Below are 26,263 nucleotides of genomic sequence, written 5' to 3'. Positions count from 1 at the left end.
GAAAAACTAGGACATTAATACACCTGCTGAAACTGTGAACTGATCCAACCATTTTAGAGCAATCTGGAATTATGCCCAGAGTTGTAAAATTGTGTATGCCCTCTAACCCAGCAATACTTAGTGTTAAGTTTGTTTCCCAAAGAGATCATAAAAATGGAAAAAGGAAAATGTTTATAACACCTTTTTGTGATGGCAAAGAACTAGAAAGTGGGGAGAGTCCTTCAACTGGGGAACAGCTTTACAAGTTGTGATGTGTTTGTGATGAATACTACATGCTATAAGAATGATGAGCTAGTAAAGCATACAAAGATCTGAAATGAAACCAAAACAAGCAGAAGCAAGAGAATGTTGTATATAGAAATACCAATACTGTTAAAAAATAATTGATAACAACCAAGTTACTCTATCATAAGCACCCAAATTAACTACAAAGAATCCATGAAGCAAGAAAAGAACTGAAAAAGTATGCATAGTTTGGTTTTGCATGTATTCATAAGTCTATGCCAAATGGTGGCCTTCTCTAGTGTGGGGTAGGGAGGGAGACAATTTGGAACTTAAAATGTAATGAAAAATTTAATTGTATTAAAAAAGGTAGTACAGCTTACTTATTCTGTTTTGTTGTTTATTTAACCCTAATCTTTTCCCCCTAAGCAGTATGTCTTCCCTGATTCTCCTTTTCCCCTCAAATAATTGCTTGAAAAGGAATCTTTTCCTATCTTTAGCTTTTCTTGTCAGATTCAACTCATTCTGAGCTTTAGAGTGTGGTATAGTGGAAAATGAGTGCTAGTTTCTGAATTTTAGATTTGAATCCTTAGTCGTTTACATTATGAGACAGGGCCAATTACTTAATTGTCTCTGGGTCCCACTTTCCTCATCTATAAAAAGATTAGAAGGTAGACTCCAAAATATTTGATACTGTTTACAGTACTTTTAATGGAATTTCTCTATCTCTTGCTGATGGGCTTTGTTAGGTATATACAGAAATGCTGGTGGTTTTATGTTATGTCCTGCAACTTTGTTAATTATTTCAAGTAGTTTTTTTAGTTGATTCTCAAAGCATACCATTATATCATCTGCAAAGAATGAAATTTTTGTTTTCTCACTGTTGTTTTAATTCTTTCAATTTTTTTTTTCTTCTCTTATTAAAGCCAAAATTTCTAGTGCAATATTGAATGATAATAAAGATGACACTGGGCACCCTTGTTTCACCCTGGATCTTACTGGGAATGTTTCTAGCTTATCTCCACTACATAAAATAGTTGCTGATGGTTTTAAATAGATGCTGCTTATCAGTTTAAGGAAAACTCCATTTATTCCTATGTTTTCTAGTGTTTTTAACAAAAATGGGTGCTGTATTTTGTCAAAATATTTCTGTGCATCTACTAAGATAATCTTATGATTTGTTAGTTTTGTTGTTGATGTAGTCAACTATGCTGATATTTCATAAAGGAGAGAAAGGGACGACCCACCACATATGCAAAAGTATCTGTGGCAGCCCTTTTTTTAGGGGCAAGAAACTGGAAATTGAGTGGCTGCTCATCAATTGGAGAATGGCTGAATAAGTTATGGTATATGAATATTATGGAATATTAATATTCCATATGTTAAGAAACGATCAGTAGGATGACTTCAGAGAGGCCTGGAGAGACTCAAATGAACTGATGCTGAGTGAAACGAGCAGAACCAGGAGATCATTGTACACAACAACAAAAACATACAATGATCAATTCTGATGGTCAACAATAAGATGATTCTGGCAAGATCCAATAATCTTATGATGAAGAGAGTCACTTGCACCCAGAGAGAGGACTGTGGGAACCCTGTTGACCACAACATTGTATTTTCACTTTTGTTGTTGTTGTTGTTTGCTTGCATTTTGTTTTCTTTCTCATTTTTTTTCCCTTTTTGATCTGATATTTATTGTGCAGCATGAAAATTGTGGAACTATGTATAGAAGAATTATATATGTTTAACATACATTGAATAACTCGCCATCTAGGGGAGGGGATGGGGAGAAGGAAGGGAAAAAATTTGGAACACAAAGTTTTGCAAGGGTGAATGTTGAAAATTATTCATGCACGTGTTTTGAAAATAAAAAGCTTTAACCCCCCCCCCAAAAAAAAGTTTACAAAAAACAAACAAACAAAACCATGCTGATAGTTTTCCTATTACTGAACCATCCTGGCATTCTTGGCATAAATCCCCCCCCCCCCCCCCCAGGCATAGCGTATTATCCTGGTGATAAATTGCTGTAATTTCTTTGCTAAAATTGTATTTAAAATGTTTGCATCAATATTTATTAGGGAAACTGGTGTATAATTTTCTTTCTTTAGTTTGGCTATTACTCGTTTAAAGTATCATTACCATATATGGGTCATAAAAAGAATTGGATAGGACTTCTCCTTTGCCTATTTTTCCAAATACTTTATATAGCATTGGAATTAACTGCTCTTTAAATGTTTAATTAAAGTACTTAATTATACTAGTAAATCCATCTGGCCCTAGAGATTTCTTCTTAGGGAGTTCATTGATGGCTTGTTCAATTTCTTTTTCTAAAATGGGGTTAGGCTTGTCCAATTTCTTTTTCTAAAACGGGATTATTTAAGTATTTTATTTTCTGATCATATGGAAAGACAATTTATAGTTTTTAAATGTTCAAACCATTTCACTTAAGATTATCAGACTTAATGGCATACAGGTAAGCGAAGAAGCTCCAAGTTACTGTTTTAATTTCCTCTTCATCAGTGATGAATTTATTCCTTTCATTTTTGATACTGATACAGATCAAAATGCAAATGAGAAAATATTTAACAAAATACAATTAAAATGCAATGAAAGAGTGTTAGGTTAAAAATGTGGCTTTCTAAGTCAGTATATGGCTCACAAGGATCCTTATGTGGTCCTTATTTCTAGTTGAGCTTAATTTCACTGCTATAGAGAATCCTCTCAGTGGTTCCTGAATGAGGTGAAGAATGCAATCATTTAAATAAGTCAAATAATTATCAGTAGGTCTGGCTTTAGCAGAAAAGCAAGATATATATACATCACTGAAATAAATGGCATAGAGGGGAAAAAATATTTTCCACTTAACAGAAATTTTAAAAAAATTATTATCCTACCTTTTTTCATTTCCATAAGACTTCTGTGCAACTTTTGCATGGAGGATTAGTACGGTTTGATCACCTCGCTCCTTTAGATAGTTTCTCATTGCTTCCCTAGAAAATCATATTTGAAAATAATTAGAAGAAAAAATTTCAAAAGGATCTTTTGCTTTCATATAACAGTAAAATGAATAATACCAAGAATTGCAAACACTCACTTTCTAAAAAAGATTAAAATTCAGGAAAATTTCAATTTTTGTATACTTTAACAAATTTTTTAAATTAAAAAATAGCATGTTGGCTTAAGTCTAATTTTTATCTAGACATACTTAAATATTAGAAAGGTTTGCAAAGAAACTAAAAGGTAGGTTATAATTTCTAAATATTATAAATAGTTCTGTTTATGAATTCGTATTTTTATTAAGTTCATATAAAATTATTTTTAAATGCTTTTCAACTTGATAACCTTGTTTTTTCCAAGAACTTATTTATTTTCTAACCTCAAGAACTCACTGTGATTTAACTGATTTTATTCCAACTAATATTCCAACTTCCAGTTCGAGAATATCTATTGTCATTATATACAATGTTAAAATTATTACAACTTTTATAAACCAAATAAAAATGCTGTTGAAACTTCATGCTTTTAGTTATGCCTTTTCCCAGATTCCCTGAATTGTCTTCCCTAAATATATTTTGTTTTCCCTAAATATAAACTTCTTGTATAATGAAAATGAAATAGAAATTTTATCAATTAAAAAAAAAGGACCATTCTATGGAGTATTATGTAATACAAAGATCCATGTTTTATCAATCAGTATTCTATCTTCTGACATACATCTAATCACATTTTCCCATAAATGCACCAGAATGATATTGCAGAAACATCTCAGAAGTCCAAAACTTAACTTGTTTCATTCCCTGCTCAATCTCTCTCTCTTCCCTAACTTTCCTGTTACATTCAGGCAAACAGGCAAACAACTCAGAGGCAATCTCTACTTTTCAAACTTTGCCCATCCCATACACATACAATCTGTTGATTTTCCCTTTTTATCATCTCTCCTACTGGCCCCTTTCCTCCTCTGACACTGCCCTGGTCCTCATTACCTTGTGCCTGGACAACTACAATCCCCTTCGGCTCGGCCCGCATTCTGGGCCTGCCTCTCTTACCTGTCAGACTACATTTCTTCACGTCTGACCACATCATCTCCATATTCAATAAATTCCAGCGACTCCTTATCACTGTCAGGACCAAATACCAAATCCCTTGTGACTTTTAAAGCCTTTTCTGAACTAGCCCCGCACAACTCAGCCTGTCCTCCCCTTCTTCCTCCCTCCCTCTCCCCTTCTTCTTCTTCTCCTTCCTCTCCTTTCTTTCCTTCCTTCCATCCTTTTCTCCCCACCTCTCTCTACCTCTCCCCTTCCCTCCCTGCCTCCTTTTCTTTCCCTCTTCTCCCTCCCCTTCTCTCTCTCCCTCTCCCCACTCCCCTATCAACACTCTGTAGCACCCTGACAACAGCTATTCCTTGCACAATAGTTACGTGCCATCTCCTGCTCTACGGCTGGGGCCTCAGCTTGGATCTCTCCTTTCCTCATCTCCAGCTGTGATCTTCCCTTCTTTGAGAAACCGCCGTCCCTCCTTCTTCATTCCAGTCCTTTCAGCCTACTGATGACCATGACTCTGCATGTTTTATGATGGCCCCCTCAGCAGACAGTAAGCTCCTTGAAGGCAGACCCTCTTTTGCCTCTTTTCTGTATCCCCAACATTTCTCACCTAGGGGCTTCCCAAGGGCCTGTTTATGGCCCCAGGGGCCTCTCTCCTTTTAGGAGGTGCAATGTGTGACTTGGACTGGGGCTGGCTCCCATAGCTCAGCCTCCCTCTACCCCCTCCCCTCTGTGTGTCTCCCTGCAGTGCGCACACAGTGAATGCAAATCCATCACTTGGAGACATATTGTGGGTGCTTATTTCTACTATGTGTCTTACTATTGCCCTTTGGGTCATTTCCATTTTTCCAAAACTGGGTAGTTTAATGATTTATGATCACACAACATTAAAAAGAGTACTGCTTCAGGGCCTGTGTTCCCAACTTTGTGCAATTTCAAGTAAGTGGAAGCAAAGCACAATTTTCCATGTGCAATCTAGCCAGATTTCTAAATTCTAAGCTCAGTCCAACTCAAAAATTTGCAGTCCCCATCTGCGAGATCTCACACACACACACACACACACACACACACACACACACACACACACACACACACACACGCCTCACCCCAATGAGTAGGAAAAGACCTTATGCATCTAGTCCAACTTGTTTTTAATACAGAATTCCTTCAACAACATTCCCAAAACACAGGATAATCAAGTCACTGATCTTAAAATAAGGATTTAATGTATTTTATGAAGGGGAACTCACTACTTCACAGATGGCAAATGCCACTTTTTTGTTAGCTCTCATCACCGTCATAAAACTTTTCCTCCTCGGAACTGCTCTTAGCTGAGTTTCAGCTTCTGGACCAAACAGAATTTGAATTTGTTTTAAGGACAAGTGAAAAGGTTACACATAAAGTTCTTCATGGGAGAGTTCCACGTGATGTGGAACCATGACTATGTTGGCAAAGAAGTGTCAAACAAGTGGTTGAACTGTGTGGGTTTGTTTATAGAAACAGAGACAAAACATAACAATTCGAGACCCAGACAATGCTACACGAAATTACAGAAAAGTTATCTGTTATAAAGGACTCTGAACCCACTGATCAATACAGATTGTGCAAGAAATGGCCAGAACCATGCCCTAGAAACTTATCTTTCGTCAACTGACAACTCTTCATAATATAAATACAGAGCTCAAAATTTTCTTAAGTCTTCAATCAACTATCTAAAACTATAGCATTATCTCAGACAAAACTATTGTCCATAATTTCTCAGAAAGAAAAATCATTTGTAAAAATTGAAGAATGTTTTGCATAGATATTGCTATACTGAAGTTCAATACTCAAGTTATAAGTAATATAAAGCTGTCAAAATACAGAAATCTAATAGGAAAAAAAAATAAGCTCCTGTTGGAAGATGATACAATGCTTATCGCGCCAATCATACTGTATTTTAATGGAATTGTCTCAAAGATGCTAGCAGTAGTAAGCTTATAAGGCAGCTTATATCCTAATACCTGTATTCAATTATTTTTAAAAAAAACACAGTAATTTAATCCACCTCTTTAACAGTTCACAGAATGTTAAATATAAAATAACAGCAAGAGAGCACCTTGTTTCTGTTTGAACTTTATCAAATATAAAATGAGAGGAGAAAGCTCCATAAAAATGCTCACATTTATATGATGTTTTAATATCTGCAAAGCTTCACATGTATTAAGTTCATATGATCCTTGTTTCAGTTCTCGGAGTTAGGTGATGTTTTCCTCATTTAATATATGTAGAAATGAAGCTGAGGAATGTGAAGTGACTTGTACAGGGTCATAAAGATAGACTAATACTTATGATTACATCTTTACCATTATCCATTATGATCTATCACTATGATCTAAAATAATTTGATCAAAGTTGTGCATTAGGAAGATTAATCTGGTATAGGTGTCTTAAAATGGATGGGAGAGAAGAGAGATTAGTAAAATGTGTTAGGAATATATGACAACAACGCAGATGATGGACATCAGTCACAAACTCTGTTATGTTCTTTATATAAAACTTTATTCTGCTAAGGATTCTGTTAATGCAATTATTAGGAATTCTCTTCCTTTCTCTGCACCCATGGGTAAATACAAAAGGAGAATAAAACAGCATTTCTGTCTTTAAGATCATAATCTGATTGGAGAGCCAAAATATGAAACTATGATGGTATTTGGGTTTTGTTTTGCTTTTTTTGTAAGTTTGCTGAATGCTAAATTACCTAAAAAGTTTAGCAAAAATTTTAATAAAATGCAGGCTGACAAGATTACAATTTTCTTTTTCTCTTTCCTTCATACGAAGTATTAAATTTCCCAGGAAAAGAACAAATGAAGTCTCTAGACTCTAGACAAGTATTTCACTGGTAGTAGCAGGGTAATTTTAAGTGTTTACATCAGCTAAAAAAAAACAAAAAACACCATGGAAAACGGGGCTTTGAAATCCAGACTGTACTGTACACAAACAAAAAAGCTTGATTTAAAAAAAAAAAAATCTATTTCTCGCCATCTATTACAATTACAATTTATCTGTATATCCTCCTAAAGAATGGCTTACTATTCTTCAATGGATCTAAAAACAATGATTTCTATTCTCTGACTACTAAAACTTAGTACAACCTTCTGCTCCCTTAAAAAGCTGTGAGTGAAGATGGCAGGGTAAAAGCAGGGACCTACTGTGCTCTCCCCCAAACTGCCCCAAATCCCTTTAAATGATGACTCTAAACAAATGTCAGAGCATCAGAATGCCCAGTCGGAGTCGAACCTGCTGCAGCTGAAGGCAGCTCTGGCTCACCTTTGCTCTTGGAGAGGACTAAGTCACTGGGAGTGGTGTAGGCAGAAAAGGTCAGTGAACCTGATTTTGGGGGGGTCCCCAGCAGGTAGGCCTGGAGCAGGGAACATGAGGGCAGCCCCAGACCCACAGGGCCTCTGAAGCTGTCCCGTGCTGGTGACTCCCAGAGTTCTAAGTCCAGAGACACCAATCAGGACCTGGAAGGTCAGCAGGAAAGGCTGGCAGCCACAGACTGAGAGTCCAAGGTGATCCCAGGCCAGTTCTTACAGTCCCAGTGGGGTGGGGGCACCCTCAGAGCTTTAGGGCAGAGCAGGGGGCTCCCTAGAAAGAGAACAACCTGGGACAGCAGACCCTCCACCCAAGACACAAATTGCTGAAAGCTGGCTAGAAAAATGAGCAGACACCAGAAAAAGTTTCTGACCACTGACAGTTACTATGGTGACCAGGATGATCAAAATACCCACTCAGAAGAAGATAAAATCAGAGCTCCTACATCCAGAGCCTCCAAGAAAAACAAGAACTGGGCTCAAGCTATGGTAGAGCTCAAAAGGGACTTTAGAGGAAAAATTAAGAAAAGAATTGGGAGCAGTGCAGAAGAAAATACAAAAAGCTAATGAAGAGAAGAATGCCTTAAAAGCAAAATTAGTCAATTGGGAAGGAGATACAAAAGCTCACTGAGGAAAATCCTTAAAAATTAGAACTGAGCAAATGGAAGCTGATAACTTTATGAAAAATCAAGATATAATAACGCAACCCCCCCCCAAAAAAATAGCAAAAAAAAAAAAAAACCATAAAAAATATAAAAATCTCATTGGAAACCAAACAACTGACCTGGAAAATAGATCCAGGAGAAATATTCTGATAATTATTGGTCTACCTGAAAGTCATGATCAAAAAAGAGCCTGGACATTATCTTTTAAGAAATTTTCAAGGAAAATTCTCCTGATATTATAGAATCAGAGGGTTACATAGAAATTAAAAGAATCCACTTGATCATCTCCTGAAAGAGATCCCAAAATAAAAACTCCCAGGATTATAGGTAAATTCCGGGAACATCCAGATCAAGGAAAAAATATTGCAAGCATCCAGAAAGAAATAATCCAAGAATATTAGAATCACTAAAGGACTGGAAAGATTGGAATAGGATATTCTGGAGAGCAATGGAGTGAGATTTACAATCAAGAATCACCTGCCCAGCAAAACTGAGTATAAGACTTCAGAAAAAAGGTGGTCATTCAGTGAAATAGAGGGTTTTAAGAGTTCATAATGGAAAGAGCTGAATGGAAAATGTGATTTTCAAATGCAGGACTCTGGAGAAATATAAGGTTTATCTTTATATTCTTATATGGGAAGATGATACTTGTAACTCATTAGAACTTTCTCATTATTATGGAAGTTAGAAGGAGTACGTATAGATAGAGGGCACAAACATAAATTGAATATGAATATCTTTTAAAAATGATGAAATTAAGGGGTGAGAGAGGAACATGCTGGAAGAAAGGGAAACGGAGAAGTGGAATAGTGTAAATTATCTGCCCCCGCAAAAAAAAAAAAAAAAAAAGAGGTGAGAAAGTTTTTATAGTGGAGGGGAAGAGGGGGAGAAGGTGAGAGAGTGAACCTTACTCTCATCAGAATTGGCTCAAAGAGGAAATAACATATACACTCAATATGGGTAATACAAAGCAGGAAAATAGGAGGGGAATGGGATATGGGAAAGGGGAAGGGTGATAAAAGAGAGGGCATATTTGGGGAGGCAATGGTCAGTAGGAAAACACCTTTGAGGGAGAAAAGGGTAAATGGAGAGAGAAAATAAATGGGGGTAAATATATTAAGCAATAATTATTGTAAAAAGAATTTTGAAGCAAGTTTCTCTGATAAGGCCTCATTTCTCAAACACAGAGGGAATGGAATTTAAAAAAAAGAGCTATGCCACAACTGAAAAATGATAAACTCATGCATATCCTTTGACCTCACAACCCTACTAGACATGAATACCAAAAGATGCTTTTTAAAATGAAAATATCCTCTATGTACAAAAAATATTTATAGCAGCTTTCTTCTCAGAGCAAAAACTTGAAAATGGAGGGGTGCCCATCAACTGGGGAATGAATAAAACTGTGGTATGTGTTTGGGATGGAATTTTATTGTTCTATGGGAAATGATGAGCAGGACGTTCTCAGAAAACAACCTGAAAAGTCCTCCATGAACTCAAGCAAAGTGAAATAGACCGTATAATGAGTAACAGCAATGTTCTGGGATGATCAGCTCTAAATGACTTGGCTATTCTCGGCCTTACAAGGAATCATTACCACTCTGAAGGGCTTATGATGAAAGATCCTATCCATACCCAGAAAAGGAACTGGTTGTATCTGAATAGGAAGTGAAGCACACACACACACACACACACACACACACACACACACACACACACACACACACACTCTCTCTCTCTCTCTCTCTCTCTCTCTCTCTCTCTCTCTCTCTCTCTCTCTTTGAGGGTTTTTTTTTCATTAGGATGAGACATCTATGTTTTCTTTCACAAGATGACTTTCATGAAAATGTTTTATATAACTTCACATGTGGTTTCTTAATAAAGGAGAGAAGCTGGAATTTGAGTTTTAAAAACAAATATAAAAATATTGTTTTAAATCTAACTGGAGAAAATATTAAATAAATTTAATAAAAATATAAAAAACTGTAAGAAAGGAAAGCTTCTACCAAGGTCATCCCTGACTTGGCTCATAGAACTTCTCCACTGGTTTCCAAAACACCAAAGGTAAAGGTTCCCCCTTCTGGCAAAGCAAGGAAGAAAGCTTCCCCAGTCGCTTTCCCTCTTCTGGGCTAATTCTAAAAACACCTGCTTTGACAACTGTTAGACAAAACCAAGATTTAGTATTCAGTAAACATCTGTTACAAAGCTCCTATATAAAAGGTATTCTACTGGTTCTGGAAAAACAAGAATAAAAGACTCCTTGCCTTTAGGAGCTTATATTTTGATAGAGGAGTTATGGGATGGAAATGACACAAATACAATGGAAGGAAAAGTGTGATAAGAGTAAAAGGGAAAATAAAGATAAAATAACATCAGAAAAGTTGAGGACAGAGAGATGATGTTTGGGTGGGAGTTGAGGGAGAGAGGAAATAATGAAGGCTTCATGACACAGCACCAAGGATTTCAAAGTATAAAGATGAGGATATATTTGAGGTCCCAGTTTACACCAAGGGTTTCCAGAAGGAGTGATAAATATCAATCAGGGTGGGAAGGTGGGATGTGAACTTCCCTCCCCTGAGACAATCAACTTCAATCATGGGACCTTTTCTCCTGAATTCCACCTTTTCTCTCCCTTGTGAAAGCTCCTCCTCTCTCCCTTTCTAATTCAGGGATCGACACTCAGGAGAGTCACTCTCATCACTGGTTCTAAACAGAAACCCATAGCAGCTGCTGCCTGACTGCCACTGGGAAACCCTCCTTCCTCTGGTACCCAGCCCAAGTGCCCCTTGGAGGGCAGAGCCTTTGTTCCCCAGCAATGACATCCGAGTGTCCCCTACACAGGCAGGGATCTTTGTGGAAGAACTGAAGCCTCCTTTCTCTGACTCCCCTTACCAGTCGGCTGCCCAATCTTGTGTTTTCCTAGTCTGCCTCCCTCTCTCTCCTAAGCTAGGCTCCCACTTAAGCACTCTTTCTTCTCATGGGCGGCCCTGCTCTGGGCCTCTCCTAGTGCTGTGTCCTCCACATGGACGCCAAAGCCGCTTCCCCAGTGACCAGGTCACTCCTACTCAGGCTTTGGGACCTTAGTGGTTAACATGATTCCGAGATCTTCCTATCTATCTCATCATTTAAAAATTTCTGTTGTTGTATACCACGTGTGATGTACATAATTATTAGTACAACTTATAAATCCTTACATATATACATATGGGGGAAGAGTGCAGTCTTTTTTTTTTTTTTTTTTTTATACTGATGGGGTGTGCCACCAAAAGACCATGATTCTACACAAATGCATGCAGGATAAGATCAGAGAATAACAAATAGCAATACAGTCTAGCTAATATTTAGCTAAACTGGAGAAGAGAGGCAGTGTGAAACAGATTACAGTGGTCGGCTATTTGCTAGGTTAGAGGTAGCCTTACCTGACAAACGCAGGAGTTGGTCATTTTTCCTAAAAGGAACAGGGAACTACTGAAGACTTTTTAATAAGGCAGTGCTACAGTGTGACCTGGAAGCTACACATAGCAGGCTTTTTGAGTTTCAGTTTCTTGAATCTCACTTTGTAGTTCCATCCTCAATATCTAGCACAAAGCTTGGCATATTAGTGGGTGATTATTGGGTAAATTAGTCGGTGGTTATTGATTGAAGGATACTATTATAACTCAAAGCAAAAAAAGTAAAGAGTCTAAAATGGGGGCCACGGAAATATAAGTGAGAGAAAAGGGTGGGATGGAATGAGAGATACAGGGGAGAAATCAACATGACTTAGTAATTAACTGAGTGTGGAAAGGAGAGAAGGGAGGATGATTTTGAAGTTCTGAGCCTAAGGGACTCAGAGGGTTGCTCTGTTTCTGCTGCTTTTAGCAGAAATAAGGAAGTTGGAAGGAGAGGTAGGCTTTTCTGGGGAAAGCTGATGAATTTGGGATATGTTAACTTAGGAGTATCAATGGGACAAGAAGGTAGAGACATCCAACAGCAACCAGAAATGCAGAAATGGAACCAAGAGAAACTATTGGATATGTTAACTCAGGGCTATCAATGGGACGAGAAGGTGGAGACATCCAACAGCAACCAGAAATGCAGAAATGGAACCAAGAGAAACTATTGGATATGTTAACTCAGGGCTATCAATGGGACGAGAAGGTGGAGACATCCAGCAGCAACCAGAAATGGAGACATGGAAATAAGAAACAACTCTGGCTATCCTCATAGAAGTAACACCTGAAGCCACAGGAACAGCAAAGGGGATGGAGGGAGAAGGAAGGAAGGAAAAAGCGCAGAGGGAAAGGTCACGGTCTTAGGAGGGACTCACATTGAGAGGTTGGTAGAAAAAAGATGGGAAGAGAAAAGAAAGCTAAAGAACTTATGGAAGAATGTGGAGGGCACTACTGGGGAAGCCAAAGGAAAGAGCATTACGGGGGGCTGGGAGTGAGGTGCTACTGTTTAGTCATTTCAGTTATAACTGGTTTTTTGTGACATCCTTTGAGGTTTTCTTGGCAAAGATTCCAGAGTGCTTTGCCACTTCCTTCTCCCGCTCATTTTACAGATGGAGAAACTGAGGCAAATAGGATGACATGATTTGCTCAAAGTCACCCATACAACTGAACTCATGAAACCCTGAGCCCTATCCATGACACCATCTGGCTGTCCCCCTGGGGCAGAGGGGAACAACATCCCATGCTGTCTGGAGAACAAGGAAGAGGACTAAGGAAAGGCCAATTGGTTTAGCAATCTGGCAATTAGGAGCCTTTGGTTGACCCTGGAGAAGGCAAGTCAACGAGCATGGCATTACATGGGATGTAAGCTCTCTCTCTCCAGATTGCTTCTCAGCTACTGATATCATTTCATACCGGTGTTACTGATCAAGATGGGAAATTTTAAAAAAAATTCTGGTTGATCTTTAGGCTCATATTCCGTAACAATTAAAAACTGCTGGCAAACCTGAACAACGACAGAAAATAAGTAGTCTATGAAGAAAGGAGGTGAAACAACAGGGAGTAGAGCATTTAATTAGGATATACTATGAATACCACTAAGAACTGCTGATTAAACAGAAGGCCCAGAATTAGAATTTTGGGGAAATTATGCCTGATAAGGGGACACAGCCACTCCAGCCTGTGAGCCCCACTCCTCTTATCACTGCCCTGGTTTACATTTCGCCGGCCCCTACAACTTCTAAGGCAGTTCTGAGTCCAGCGAGTCCAGTGACAACACCAATGAATGACCACCTGATGGTCTTCCTGCTTCCCCTGGCCAGCAGCAGGTTGAAGGCTTCTGTCTGCTACTGATAGCCTCCACTTCCCTGGGTAAGCTTTATCAGCCCCTCTGTCCTCATCTGTAAAGTGAGGCAGCTGTAATTCATTAGCTTATCTCTAAGGTCCCTTCCAGCTCCAAACCCTAGCATTCAAAGCAGGGGTTCTTAACCTGAGACTTGTGAACTGGGAAAAAAAAAAAAAAAAGTTAACAACTATTTCAATATGATTGGTTTTCTTTCTAATTTTGTGCACATTTATGTATATTAAAATGAGGCCTGTAGATTTTCCCAGACTGCTCAAGGAGTCTGTGACAAAAAAAAATAAAATTAACTAATAAAAATTTTACTATATAATACAATGATTGTATAAGAACAACTCAACTGGGCACTGCTGCTTTTATTCATAATCACACACCCCCAAAAAGAAGGAAAAAGTATTTCATTAAATAAAGTCAGCATGTCATCAGGTCAAAGTTTCCACTCAGTTTAAAACTCTGTAAAAACACATCGTTTTATAACAACAAAATCTATATAGCAAATACTTCCAAGTCTCTACTACTGTCCTTACTTCATATAATATTACATACTACAAAACTCCCAGTAGAACAAAAATTAACAGTCCTTCTTTCAGATTGCTAAAAGAGAATCTGACTTATGTCTTGATGCCTAACCTTCTCTATCCAACAATAATCAGTGGAATCACATTATGGACAAATCCTATCACAATAACAATTTTAGAACTGAGGCTGCAGTGATCAAAGAATTTAAGCACAGTTAAATTCCTTAAGCACTCTTCCTTTTACTGTCAGTAAAGAAGCGACTGCCAAAACCCAAAAAACGAAGCGTCCAGAAGCAGAAAAATTAATGAGTGAAAGAGAAACTATTTGGAAAAGGATTAAATTCATCCTGGGTGAATGCTAATCATAAGATTTTTTCCTAGTTTAACTTTGGGGAAATAAAACACTGCATTTACACAACTTGTGCCAGTACAAAGTTAAGATTTTTCAGTACATAATTGGTAAGAATATTTTCCCACTTAATGTCATATTGTAATGCCAATACTACTGAAATACAATATAGTCAACAAAAAATGAGCTCCAAACAAAATTGCAAAACACTAAGTGATTTCACTGAGGACCCTGGCAACTGAGTAGCAAACTGAAAAGGGTTTCCAAAGTGGTGGGATACATGATTACTCTAAGCAGAGGGATCAAAAGTTCTATTTTCATCTAGCTAAAAACACTTACCCACAATACAGCATCATATCACAGCCTAAAAGGACATTTGATATCTGATTTAACTAAAAGAATAAAAAAATTTTATTCAATAGACCAAATAGCACTGCTGCTCAAGCCAGAGAATAACGGCTTTGTTTTTAAATAAAATACTCTGAGTGTGTCATTAATATGGGAGCACTTCATGCAGAACAACATTTGCAGAGACATACATTGGAAAAGACACTGGATGACGGAGTCCCAGGACTCTGTTCCAAGTTGAGCACTGGACATTTACTGGCCCTGCCACTTTGTACAGGCCATATCATCTTGGTACATATCGGTTTTCTTGTGTTACGCATATATTTTTATTTAATGAGAGAATCATGGAATTCTTACCTAGTGAGGCGTTTAGGTTGAGGCCGTTCACCGAATTTCCTATGGAAAAAAAAGCAAATGATTTTAAACAATTTGTAGAATACATTTTACAGTAAAATTGTTATTTCCCTCCTCCTTTTACTAACTTTTCATATTTAGTGAAAGTCTTTCTACAATATAAACTATTATTAAAGGCTACTAAAATAGGCTGCAACACAATGAAAAAATGCAGAATAATAAATAAATGCCTGAATTTGAGTCAAAATGACATAGAATTCTAAATACCTTTTAACAAAATATCCTTAAGTATATTCTTTTCCTAGGCTCATTGAACTATAATTTTAGAGTTGACAAGGTACCTCAGAGGTCATTTAACCTCTGAGGTGCCTTGTCAACTCTAAAATTATAGTCAAAAACACTAATTTAACCATAAGGAAATGGAAGGGGTATGGCATAACTGAACCCAGGTCTTCTGACTCTGAATTTAGACCATTATATCAATGAACCATATTATTTTGTGTTGAAGTTAAGGGAAGTATTCAACACAGACCTAAATACAATAAAAACTCCTTATAAAATTCCTGCAGGCCAATTTAATTTGGCTATATACCAAAGGATTCTACTAATGTAGACAAGGATTTTCAACAATCTAAGAGTTCAAATAAGTTGGAAGTTATGGAGCAATTTCCTCAATCATTCCCTGACCCCATGTAATCAAAGATCATTTAGCCAACGGCATCTGCCCCAATGTCATATTTCAGATGACTCTAATATAACTCCAGTTTCTAGTTTCTCACTAAGGTATAATCAGAGATGAAAACAGAGTCTAAAGTCTATGGGAAATATTATCAGTCTAAAAGAAATCAACTTACAGAACAAAAGAATTTTTATATAAAGTGATATAAATATTACAAATACTAGAATAGGATTGGGATTACAGACAGAGGGTATCACATCAGCAAAGCCACCCAAACAGGAAAATATAGTGTTCTTTTTTATAAGCTACTCCAAAGACTTGGAATCTTCCCCTACTTGATTTGAGCCTCAAAGAATCCTGCTCTTTCAAAGTTCAGATGAGGTGCGACCTCCTTCTTGAAGTTTTGAGCTTGTGTGATTGGGATAATTATGTATTTGAGAAATTTCATTCATCTGACTAAGAAGATTATCAGGAAAGTTTCAGAACAAAGCTAACATTTGAAAAAGTCTGGAAGATAAAGATGCCAAAAGGCAGAAACTGGAAGGGTGGGTCCAAGGGAATCCCAGGTATAGAGGGAATCATCAAAACATACTTTCAAGAGGATGTAAATGGTCCTATAAAGGAGGCTACTACACAAAGAGCAGGGAGAAGGAAAGGCCTTGGATACAAAGCACTTTGCTCACAACACACCTCTGCTCTGGGCCAGGTATGACTTGGGTCAGCTAGAATGAAATGGAAAACCTCATCTGTCATTCAGCAGCTAAGGAAAGGATAGTGACCTAAGTTTCACTACACCAAATGCACAGATGAGGAAACAGAGGCTCAGAGAGGCCCCACAGTCTCCTCTTAGACATATGGTTAGAAGGGGCTGGGCCCGACCTAGCCACTTTTTCACGAGATCCACGCCACTTCCTGTAACAGTAAGTTCAGAGATGAAAGGATTCTTATGGGCTTCAAAGCCAAGATTTAAGGACACCAGATTCAAAAATGACTTCCAAGTGACAGAGCTGAAGTGACTGGGGAGATGGTGGTTCCATGGCTGTGACAGGCAAGAAGGAAGAAGAGAGCAAGTCTGACAGAGAAAAGGCAAGCTAACAGCAACCCTCTGGGAGATATCTGTGTCAAGGGGGTGGGAAAGGCCAACAGAGGACGAAGGTTCATGGGGTGCTGTTCCACCTGTTCACCAGACCCCAAGGGGAGGGCTGGATGGGGAGCCACACCAAATGCTCCGGCTGGGTGAGCTTCTTCTTTGCCTTGAAGCCTTCCTTACCCCCCCCAGGCTCTGGGGCTGCAGTCAGCTTTGACCTCCGTTTCTTCCCAGGTAAAATGGTAGGCTCGGTTGTAACGTTTTCTTCATGGAGCTCTTGTGAGGTACAAGGGAGAGAGTGCAGGCCAATGTTTCACAAACCTCTACGTGCTAAATACACGCCAATGACTGGCCCACGTCCACTCTACCACTTCTAGCCATCTCTATCAATCTAGCCTTTCATCGCTTAGGATTGCCCAAGGTCTTGGCCCTTATCTTTTTGCTGTTTTCCACCTACAGATATACATCTTTGGAAACTTCTCTGATGGATCTTGTTCCTGGCTGCTGAAAATAGGTGAAATTATAACTTTATTCCATTACATATCAATGGCCCATAATCCCAGCTTGCTTCCATTAATCTTTTTCCTATTCTACCTTTATCATTTTCAAACTACTTCTATTCTTTCAGTGGCCTGACCTCTTAATAGACCCAAAAGTCTGAGATCTAGCACTGCTTTCTAACAACTAATACTGCTTTCTCAGCTCTTTCATTATACAAAATCTCTCCTATCTTTTGAATTCTATTCCCTTCTACCTAATCTAGCACGTTCCTTCAGCAGTCATCTCTTCACTAATGAAATGAATGACCTTCATTTTCTCCCAGTTCCAAACCATTTGCTTATAACTATTTTCAGCCTTCTCTTCACCCAATTCAGCTACAATCTGGTTCTTTTCTCTGCCAAACTTTTTGAAAAAGTCACTTCTTATTCTTTCTTCCATCTCTTCCTAAACACTGCTTCACAAAAGTCCAGTCACCTGATAATGTTCAGCCCTCACCCTTCCTCACTTTTCTCTGACTGTGGACATTGCAGAACTCCTTTTACAAGATATCCTCTTCTCCCTTGACTAGAGGGACAAATGTAATTCTAGTTCATCTATTTCTATTATAGCATCTTTACTGGCTTTTCTTTTTATTCCTAGCCCCTAGTCTAATGGGTTGTTCTGAGACTTGCCTTTTTTCTCTACACTTTCCCTCTGGAAATGTCTATAGTTGCCACAAAACTCTTATATTTCCATCTCCAGAGATGTAATCTCTTCTAAACTATATAATTCCACCCAGATATGCTAATACCTCCAACTTAATCGGAACAGCTTATCTTTCTTCCAAAATCTATCCTAATTTTATTATTTCTTTTTAATAGGATTACCATTTATCTTGTCTCCAGTGTTTGAAACTTTTGATACTATTCTCTTCTTTATATGATACCTAAATAGTTACTAATTTCCTAATGATACTACCTCCCAAGTGTCTCACAAATGCAATCCTTGCTCCCTATTTTGATAGCAACAATTCTAGAGGAATCTCTTCTTTTCAGTATCCAAGACTATAATAACTTGACAAGTGCTTTCCTTCATCAGTCAACAAGAATTTATTAAGCTTTTACAATCTGTCAGGCACTATGCTAAGTCCTGATGTACAAAGAAAGACAAAAACACAGTTCCATGCCTCTAAGAATTTACACTCTAACGAGGGCAACAACATGCAAAAAATGATGTATGTACAAGATATGCAAAGGGTAAATGGTGAAAATCTCAGATGGAAAGAGAGTAGAAGAGAAAGATGATCAAGAAAGTCCTGCAGAACTGTCTTAAATGGAAGGGAGAACACATGGAGAGAATATATTTCAAATATTTTAAAACTTAAAATTGTTTTCTTATTTTAAGAAAAGATAAAATTTTGTATTTTTAACATAATTAAAAGTTAATTTATGACTGGCAATATTCAATAGCTGACAGATATTTCCTTCTCATCCCATAGAGACCAACTCAAATGTTGCCTTGCTCCAATAAAATCTTTTCTCATCCACTTCTGCCCATTCTGCACCTTACTTTTAATGACTTTCCATAGGAAGTCAAAATACTACTCTGTTTTGCAGTTTTCTGTAGCACTTGTTATTCCTTTACTAGCTTTGTGAAGGCAGAAACTACGTATAAGTTAATACCCCCCATAAAACACTGCATAGCAAGTACTTCATAACCATTTGTTGGCTGAATAAATTAATGTATTAAATGAAGGCTGAAAAAAGGTCACTGGATTTGACAATGTTTAAATTCCACCTCAGTCATTAATTATTAATTGTCAAATTGTTTGCTTTTCTCTATCAATAAAATGAAGGGAGGGGTTTGTTGAAATCAGTATTAAAAAAAAAAACTAATTTGGCTATGCTTCAGTCACATTAAATGTTTCCTTTAAATAGTGTATTGCTACTAACAGAACAAAAACAGAGAAGAAAGTTTCTACAGAAAGACATTTTTGTATATACTTAGCCCAGCAAGGTGGTAATCATTTCATAAGAAACCACATAATTTTCATTTCTTTGAAAACGTAAGGTCTTTTTAAATTTTTTTTCTTTTTATAGTAAATTGAACAAAGGAACAGGAAGATTTTTAGGACTCTGGTTACTTATATATGTACCTAATAAGATATATTTTAAAATCTGTACCTCACTTAAATTGATTTATCTGAAGCTGGTCAGAAATATTTTTCACAAAAAGTATATTTATAATTGGGGAACTGAAATTATACAATCTGACAGAATAATATAGATGATAAATGGTCTTCTCTACAATGTAGAAATCTTCTCAGAAATATATTCAGTCCTAATACATTTCAAATATCTTAAAACAAAACTGTTTTCTTATCTTAATAAAAGATAAAATTTTGTGTTTTTAACATCATTAAAAGTAATTTATGACTGGTAATATTCCAATATATTTTCCATTTTAAACTATATTATGCTATGGAGATTTCAAATGATTTATAAATCCATTAATTCATTTAATGAACATTTGTTAGATATCTAAAAATTGTTTTCCTTTTTTCTATTATCAAGGAGAGAAAAATAAGACATAAAAGAAACACTATAACCCAGAAATAACAATGTAAATTTAAGATTCTACAAAAAGCTACATACTCAGAATACAAATAGCATCTCATAATTTTAAACTAGTCTATATGTTTCATTGTAATTTAGTTCATGTCCCTAAGAAACAAAGATCTCAATTTCATCCTACAGTTAAGATGTACATTAAATCAATCTCACTGTAATTAGGGAAAGCTGCAATTATTGTAGCCTACATTATAAAATCATAAAGATATTCAAAAACATGACAGCACTCTGGCTATATTTGCTCTTCTTACCTGAAAATAGCATTGAGACAGCAATATATCCTGCAATCCATTAGTATCTGGAGTAATTTACAAAATAGTTTTTACATGTAATGGAAAGAGCACAACGGATTTATGTATGATCCTATGCTCAAACTGTAAGCCCATAGATCAACCAACTACTTCCTCCTAACTTCTGAAGAAGTTGCAATATTGTTTCCCCCACATTTACTCCTATATTCACCAACCTGTTAAGGAAATATAACCACAAATGTATCAAGGTCAAATAAGAATGAAGTTATCAAAAATGTACCATCTAAACACCTTTTTTGGCTAAAAATACTCTGGGTGAAAAAAAAAAAAATCAAATAAGGAAAAGAAAACACCATCACTAGAAAACTGTTAAAATGACTTAAACATTTAAGCAGAGTAATTGTGATTTAATTGATAATAAACTTCATCTATCTACATTGTTTGCTAATACCAAAAGAAGTTTGGGGATAGATAGGCTGAATTCTTCAGCCATGTTCTTTAGAAATTAACATAAAATATTGCTCACCACTTGGAGAGAAAAAATATATTAAAAAATTACCCGAATGCAAACTGTTTTTTAACTTAATGAAACATATCAAATTGGAAACTAGCTATTCATTGGTAGTTTATAAGTTTATAAAGTTCAAAGATCAGAAAGGATTGGTTGTTTTTTTAAAAATTTGTGAAACTTTGTTTTTGTTTCCTTTTTAAAACTGGGTAATTTTCTTTTCCCCCCTTAATTTAGTATTTTATTTTCCCCCAGTTACATGTAAAAACAATTTTAAACACGTTTTTAAAATTGAATTCCAGATACTCTCCCTTCCTCTCTCCCTATTCCACCATTTAAGAATGCAAGCAACTTTAAAAATATATACTAGTAGCCACGCAAAACATTTCCATAATAGTCATGTTGTGAAAGCAAACAAAGATCCCTCCTCCTATCCCCCCCAACCCTCAAGAAAGAACTTTGCTTCAGTCTGCATCCGACCCCATCAGTTCTTCCTCTGGGTAAGGAAAGCAGGGCCTTCAGCAAGGTCTGAGATCATCATATTACTGAGAACAGTTGGGTCATCTCCAGTCCATCATCCCTCAACCTCAGCTACCTGGACTTGGCTTCCCTCTCACCCCATTGCCCAGATCTTTTACATCAGGGCCTAAGAGGTCTGGAAACTCCCCCTGATCTCACGGTCCAGAGCCCCAAGTCTTGTTCCTGACTGGCTGATCTCATCCTGACAAGATGGACCTTTCCTCCTGACCTTCCAAATAGTCCTAAGATGGAAAAGTATTTCCCTCCATCTTTCTATGGGTTCTGCTGCTGTAGAATTTGTTTAGTACCTGCTTGTACTCCATTCTGTTCCTCCCAAAAAGAACTGATTTTCTTTTAAATTTAAATAACAGACCCATTGATTGATAAAATAGCCTTGGCCAAAAATTAAACTTTTGTAAAACTAAAGAAGTGCTTTTGCTATACAGCATAACTGTTCTTAAAATAAATTCTAACTCCCTAAACACTTTTTTCCAAATACTACCAGAGGGAAAAAAAAATTCAATAAATCAGGAAAAAGTGATTTTGCTTTTTAAGTCACTAGTAACTGTTTTCTGCACAATTTGCTCCATGACATCTCCCTATCATAACAGACTTAAAACCTGGATACGAATTCAGCAACAGTGATGTTTTGTGCAACAGATACGTTTCTGAAAAACCATGTGCAAATCATTTTTTTTAATGCAAATAATTTAAAATTAAAATACCACATAAATGCTCTATAAATATAAAGAATGTTACAGTCATCTGACTCAGATAATTCTGTGAGGTCACCAAATCCAGAACTATTATTTTCTTTATGCAGATATAAGAAGTCATGGTGGTCATAGTTATATAATACGCTGAAGGTCACACAACTGTGGAATGGTAGAGCCCAGGTCTCTTGATTCTAAGTCATAATGCCTATCACCTTAAATGCATCAAAGTATTAAAGTTACCCCATGGAGAATTTTTATTAGTAAAGTGAATCCATAATCATTTTAAATGGAAGCTTTTCAAAGGCTTTTAACTGTACACATGAATTTCCCGGACATATGGAAATCTGCAATTTAATTCTTCATATACTGCCTACATATTTTCCACATGGATGTTTGAAAAAGGTCTGGATACTTCTATGTCCGTTGTTCGGCAATATCCTGGTCAGAACCCATTTTTGACTGCATGGTGTCCTTGAGCCCCACATTGGCTTGCCCACTCAATTTTATTACTGCCCTCTTACTGTCAAGTCTGCTGTTCTTTCTAAATCCTTCCTGTTAAAACTCATCTAAAACCTGGTCGGTTCTCAGTCCATTCATCTCCCGCCTTCTCAATACAAGAACACAGCCAAACAGGCAAGAAGGGCCTTCTTCAAATCCATCCCACAGTTTTCTATCTCACTTCATACTAATCCCAGCCTTTGACATTCCCACCCTCTCACCACGTACACACAAAGGCAACTGAAGCTAATGAAGAATTTTATAATTGTCAACTAACTTAGAGGAGAGAGGAAAAAATGTTGGCCAAGCATCAGTCATTTTTTAAGGAGTAAGTAAAACCAGTTTTGATAGATGATGCTCCTTAATTGTAAGGGCTAAAAACATGAAAAGAACTATAAAACCACAAACTACCACTAAAACCACCCCAACTCACTATGGGAACTAGCGCTTAGCATGACATTCAGCACCTTGGGCACTTTTATTAGTCACTTTCAATACAAAAATCTAGTGACAAAAGCTTACACAAGAAGAGGCCCAGTGAGACAGTGGGAGAAACTTTGGGTTGGCAATCAGCTCAGCCTCTCACTTCAGAGGGACCACTGATCCACTCTGTGGGGGTGGGGAGGCGGAATCCTAGCACCAAGGACCTCCGTTTTCTCACTTGGGAGTGGGAGGTCCAATTACCACTGAAAAAACCCTGGAAAAACCCAAGCCTGGAAGCTAAGTACTTTGGGCCAGGTCAATCAAAAGCAAGATGTAAAACTAAGTCTTCTGACTTCAAATGCAAAGTTCCTGCCACTTTGCTCCACTATCTCAAGATTCCCTTCAGTTCTAAAATTATTTGGCATTGTTAGTCCTGAAATATTCCAATCCCATTCACACTAAGGTGATGCTCATGACTACTCAGTTTTGCTGGGTGGGACCCGAGGGGCCAACAGTAACAGCAGTCATGAATGAGTTTCTAAATACTAAATGCACACTGAACAGATAATGATAATCTCAAATTTGTAGCACAACTGGAAAACTTCTGCAAAAACCTGCAACAGCCAAACTAAATTAAATTTCAGGGAATTGAAACAGGTGGCACTTCATAACCAAGACAGTAATAGGCCAGAACATTTAAGTGATAAAATAAACAAAAAGACTTGGAACTGGGTGCTTATCATAAACTAAATAGCACTATTTTCCTCGCCTTGTACACAGAAGGGGTTGTTTGATGATTTTTTTGCTATCCAAGATATGAGAATGAAGAATTAGTTCCAGATAATCATCTATCTATGGTAAAAGAAGCAAAAATTAATGCCTATATGACTTTGGAATATCATGTGCTTTGTAAAATATTAAAATATCCATTGTCCACTATGCACTGGATGGATAATCCCTATTTTTTCCATTCGTTTTTATGTTTGGAACATACAGATAGTACAGATGGATAAATTGGGCCCAGCATGGAACAGACAGACGGGGCTGAACCTCCAGGAAATTGTTGTTGTTCAGTTGTTTTGTTCATGTCTCACTCTTTGTGACCCCAAAGTGGTTAACCATTTCCTTCCCCAGCTCCTTTTACATGTAAGGAAACTGAGGCAAACAGGATGAAGTGATCAGCCCAAGGTCAGTGTCTGAGTCTGGATTTGAACTCAGAAAGAGGAGACCTGACTCTAGGGCCAGCACTCTGTGCCCCGTGATATCTGGATGCCTCAGGAAGCCTGGCCAGGCTTCCCCTAGAAATCAGGCTCTACCCAGTTAATGCCAATATGCGACTAGTTTTGCTGCAGGGCAGTAAGAATTAGAATAGAACATTCTCTAAAGAATTAAAAATGAGCATCACACAGAAGTCAATCACAAGGGACTTGGGAGGTGTAGGCCAGGAGACCCCAAACCAAAGAGGAAACTCAAAGAGGAAAAGGAAAGGTCCAAGAAGATGTGGCAAGTGGGCAGCAGAGGCATTGTGCTCTGGTTATCAGGAGAAAACAAGAAAGGTCTCCAGAGATGGATGTCATCTGTACCACTTGGGAGGGAGGCTCAGAGCACACAGTTTAAAAAGCATGTACCTTTTGAGAAAGGGAAGAGTTATGAATAATATATGGCCACATGAGGTGGATGCCACTGGCACCAGTGCTCCTGGGAACACCAAATCATCTATCTAAGCCCAAGTGATGAATGTCTGGCCTGCAGGCCATATAACATACATGTAATCATCTGCAAAGGCACCTGCAAGTGATGATGAGCTGAATACTAGACATAACCTCTTACTGCTTGAGTTCTATAAGCTGATTATTTTGAGTGGCCCTCAACTGATGTTATAAATATCCAAATGGGCCTTGGCCATTTAGAAAAAAAAGTTCCTCACCCCAGATCTAGACCTTCAAAGAGAATATCAGAATTACAAGATCTGGGAGTTGAGTCACCAGTGGCCATTCATCCCAATCCACAGCCCAAAGAAATCCCCACTATAACATATACAACAAGTGCTCCATTTTGTCTCCTCGACCCTCTCTACAAACAGTTCATTTCACTTGTGGAAAACTTTAATTGTTCCAAAGTTTTTCCTGACATCAAGTCTGAATTTGTCTCTGCAGTTTCTGTTCAGTACTTCTAGTTCTACCTTCTGGGGTTCTGGTGAATCCTTCTACTCTAGGACAATCCTTGAAATACTTGAACTAGAACAACTATTCTCAAAGTCTTCTTTGTTCTAGCCTAAACACACCCAGGTCCTTCAAAAAATCCCGCCATGTCATAAAACCAAGATCATCCAAGTTAACAACTCCCAGAAACTTTCTAACCAATCAAAGCTGTTCTTAAATCTTGGTGCCCAGAACTAAATACAATAATTTAAACGAGTCTAAAGAGCAGAGAATACAATGCAATTATCACAGCTGCGTCCCAGCAAACCATGTACTTCTTGATGCAACATGACTGCATTAGCATTTTTGGCTATCGCATCATACTACTAACATATTGAGCTTGCAGTTCATTAACACCTCTCTTCCCCTTACTGCTGGCTATCCATGTCTTCTCTGTGTTACATCTGTGAAAATGATTTTTCTGAACCTGACTGAAAGACTTTATTCCTATCAAATTTTATCTTATTAGATTCAGTCCCAAACTGCAGTCTGTGAAGATCCTTTTTAGAGCCCGATTTTGGCGAGCACTATTGTCAGCTATCCCTCCCAGTTTGATGTCAACCGAAAATCTAACAAGCTGGTCATCTCTGCTTTTACCCAAGTTATTGATAAAATCAGTAAACAATGTCGGGCCAAGTCAAGCCTTTGTGGTGCTCTACTAGGGACCTCTATCCTGAAGGACTTTGAACCCATTAGCAATGCCTCTTTAAGTTTTACCTGGTGAGTTCTGAACCCATCTGCCTGCATTATCAAGCAATTCATATTTCATCTTCCCCACAATGGTATGAAGTACGCAAAAGCTTTGCTAAAATCTAGACAAATGGCCCAGCACAGAGATACACATACAATCCCAGTGACTGGGGAAGCTGGAGTTAGTAAGGATTGCATAAGCAATGAGCTCTGAGATGCAGTAGGGCTAAAGTTGATTTGGTGTCTGTACTAAGATTAGCACCAGTACAATAAGCCCCTGGGAGTGGGGATGTCCAGGGAGAACAAACTGGGTCTGGTCAGAAAAAAAGAAGCGGGTCAAGCTTCATACAGTTCAGTGCTGGGATCAAGCCTGAGAGTGGCCACTGTACATCCAGACTGGTTGAGATAGGGAGAACCAGTCTTAAAAAACCCCCAAA

At 37.6% G+C, this 26,263-nt stretch overlaps 1 protein-coding gene across 4 annotated transcripts in view; it reads right to left on the bottom strand.

The window, feature by feature from the left end:
- The window catches only part of RBPJ (recombination signal binding protein for immunoglobulin kappa J region), a 100,921-nt gene that overhangs the window by 26,602 nt on the left and 48,056 nt on the right, over positions 1-26,263 (bottom strand). For 3 of the 4 annotated variants that reach the window (XM_074274490.1, XM_074274491.1, XM_074274492.1), the window contains 2 exons: positions 15,148-15,186; positions 3,120-3,215 (listed from right to left, as the gene is read on the bottom strand). In XM_074274490.1, the coding sequence (XP_074130591.1) occupies positions 3,120-3,215; positions 15,148-15,186 (135 nt within the window). Of the gene's footprint in view, positions 1-3,119; positions 3,216-4,271; positions 4,325-15,147; positions 15,187-26,263 lie in introns of those variants that run through there. The other variant, XM_074274494.1, reaches the window with a different exon arrangement.

The sequence above is a fragment of the Sminthopsis crassicaudata genome, chromosome 6 (genome assembly GCF_048593235.1).
Source record: "Sminthopsis crassicaudata isolate SCR6 chromosome 6, ASM4859323v1, whole genome shotgun sequence".
In the NCBI taxonomy this organism is placed as follows: Eukaryota; Metazoa; Chordata; class Mammalia; order Dasyuromorphia; family Dasyuridae; genus Sminthopsis; species Sminthopsis crassicaudata.
This window is presented reverse-complemented; position numbering and strand designations above follow the sequence as displayed.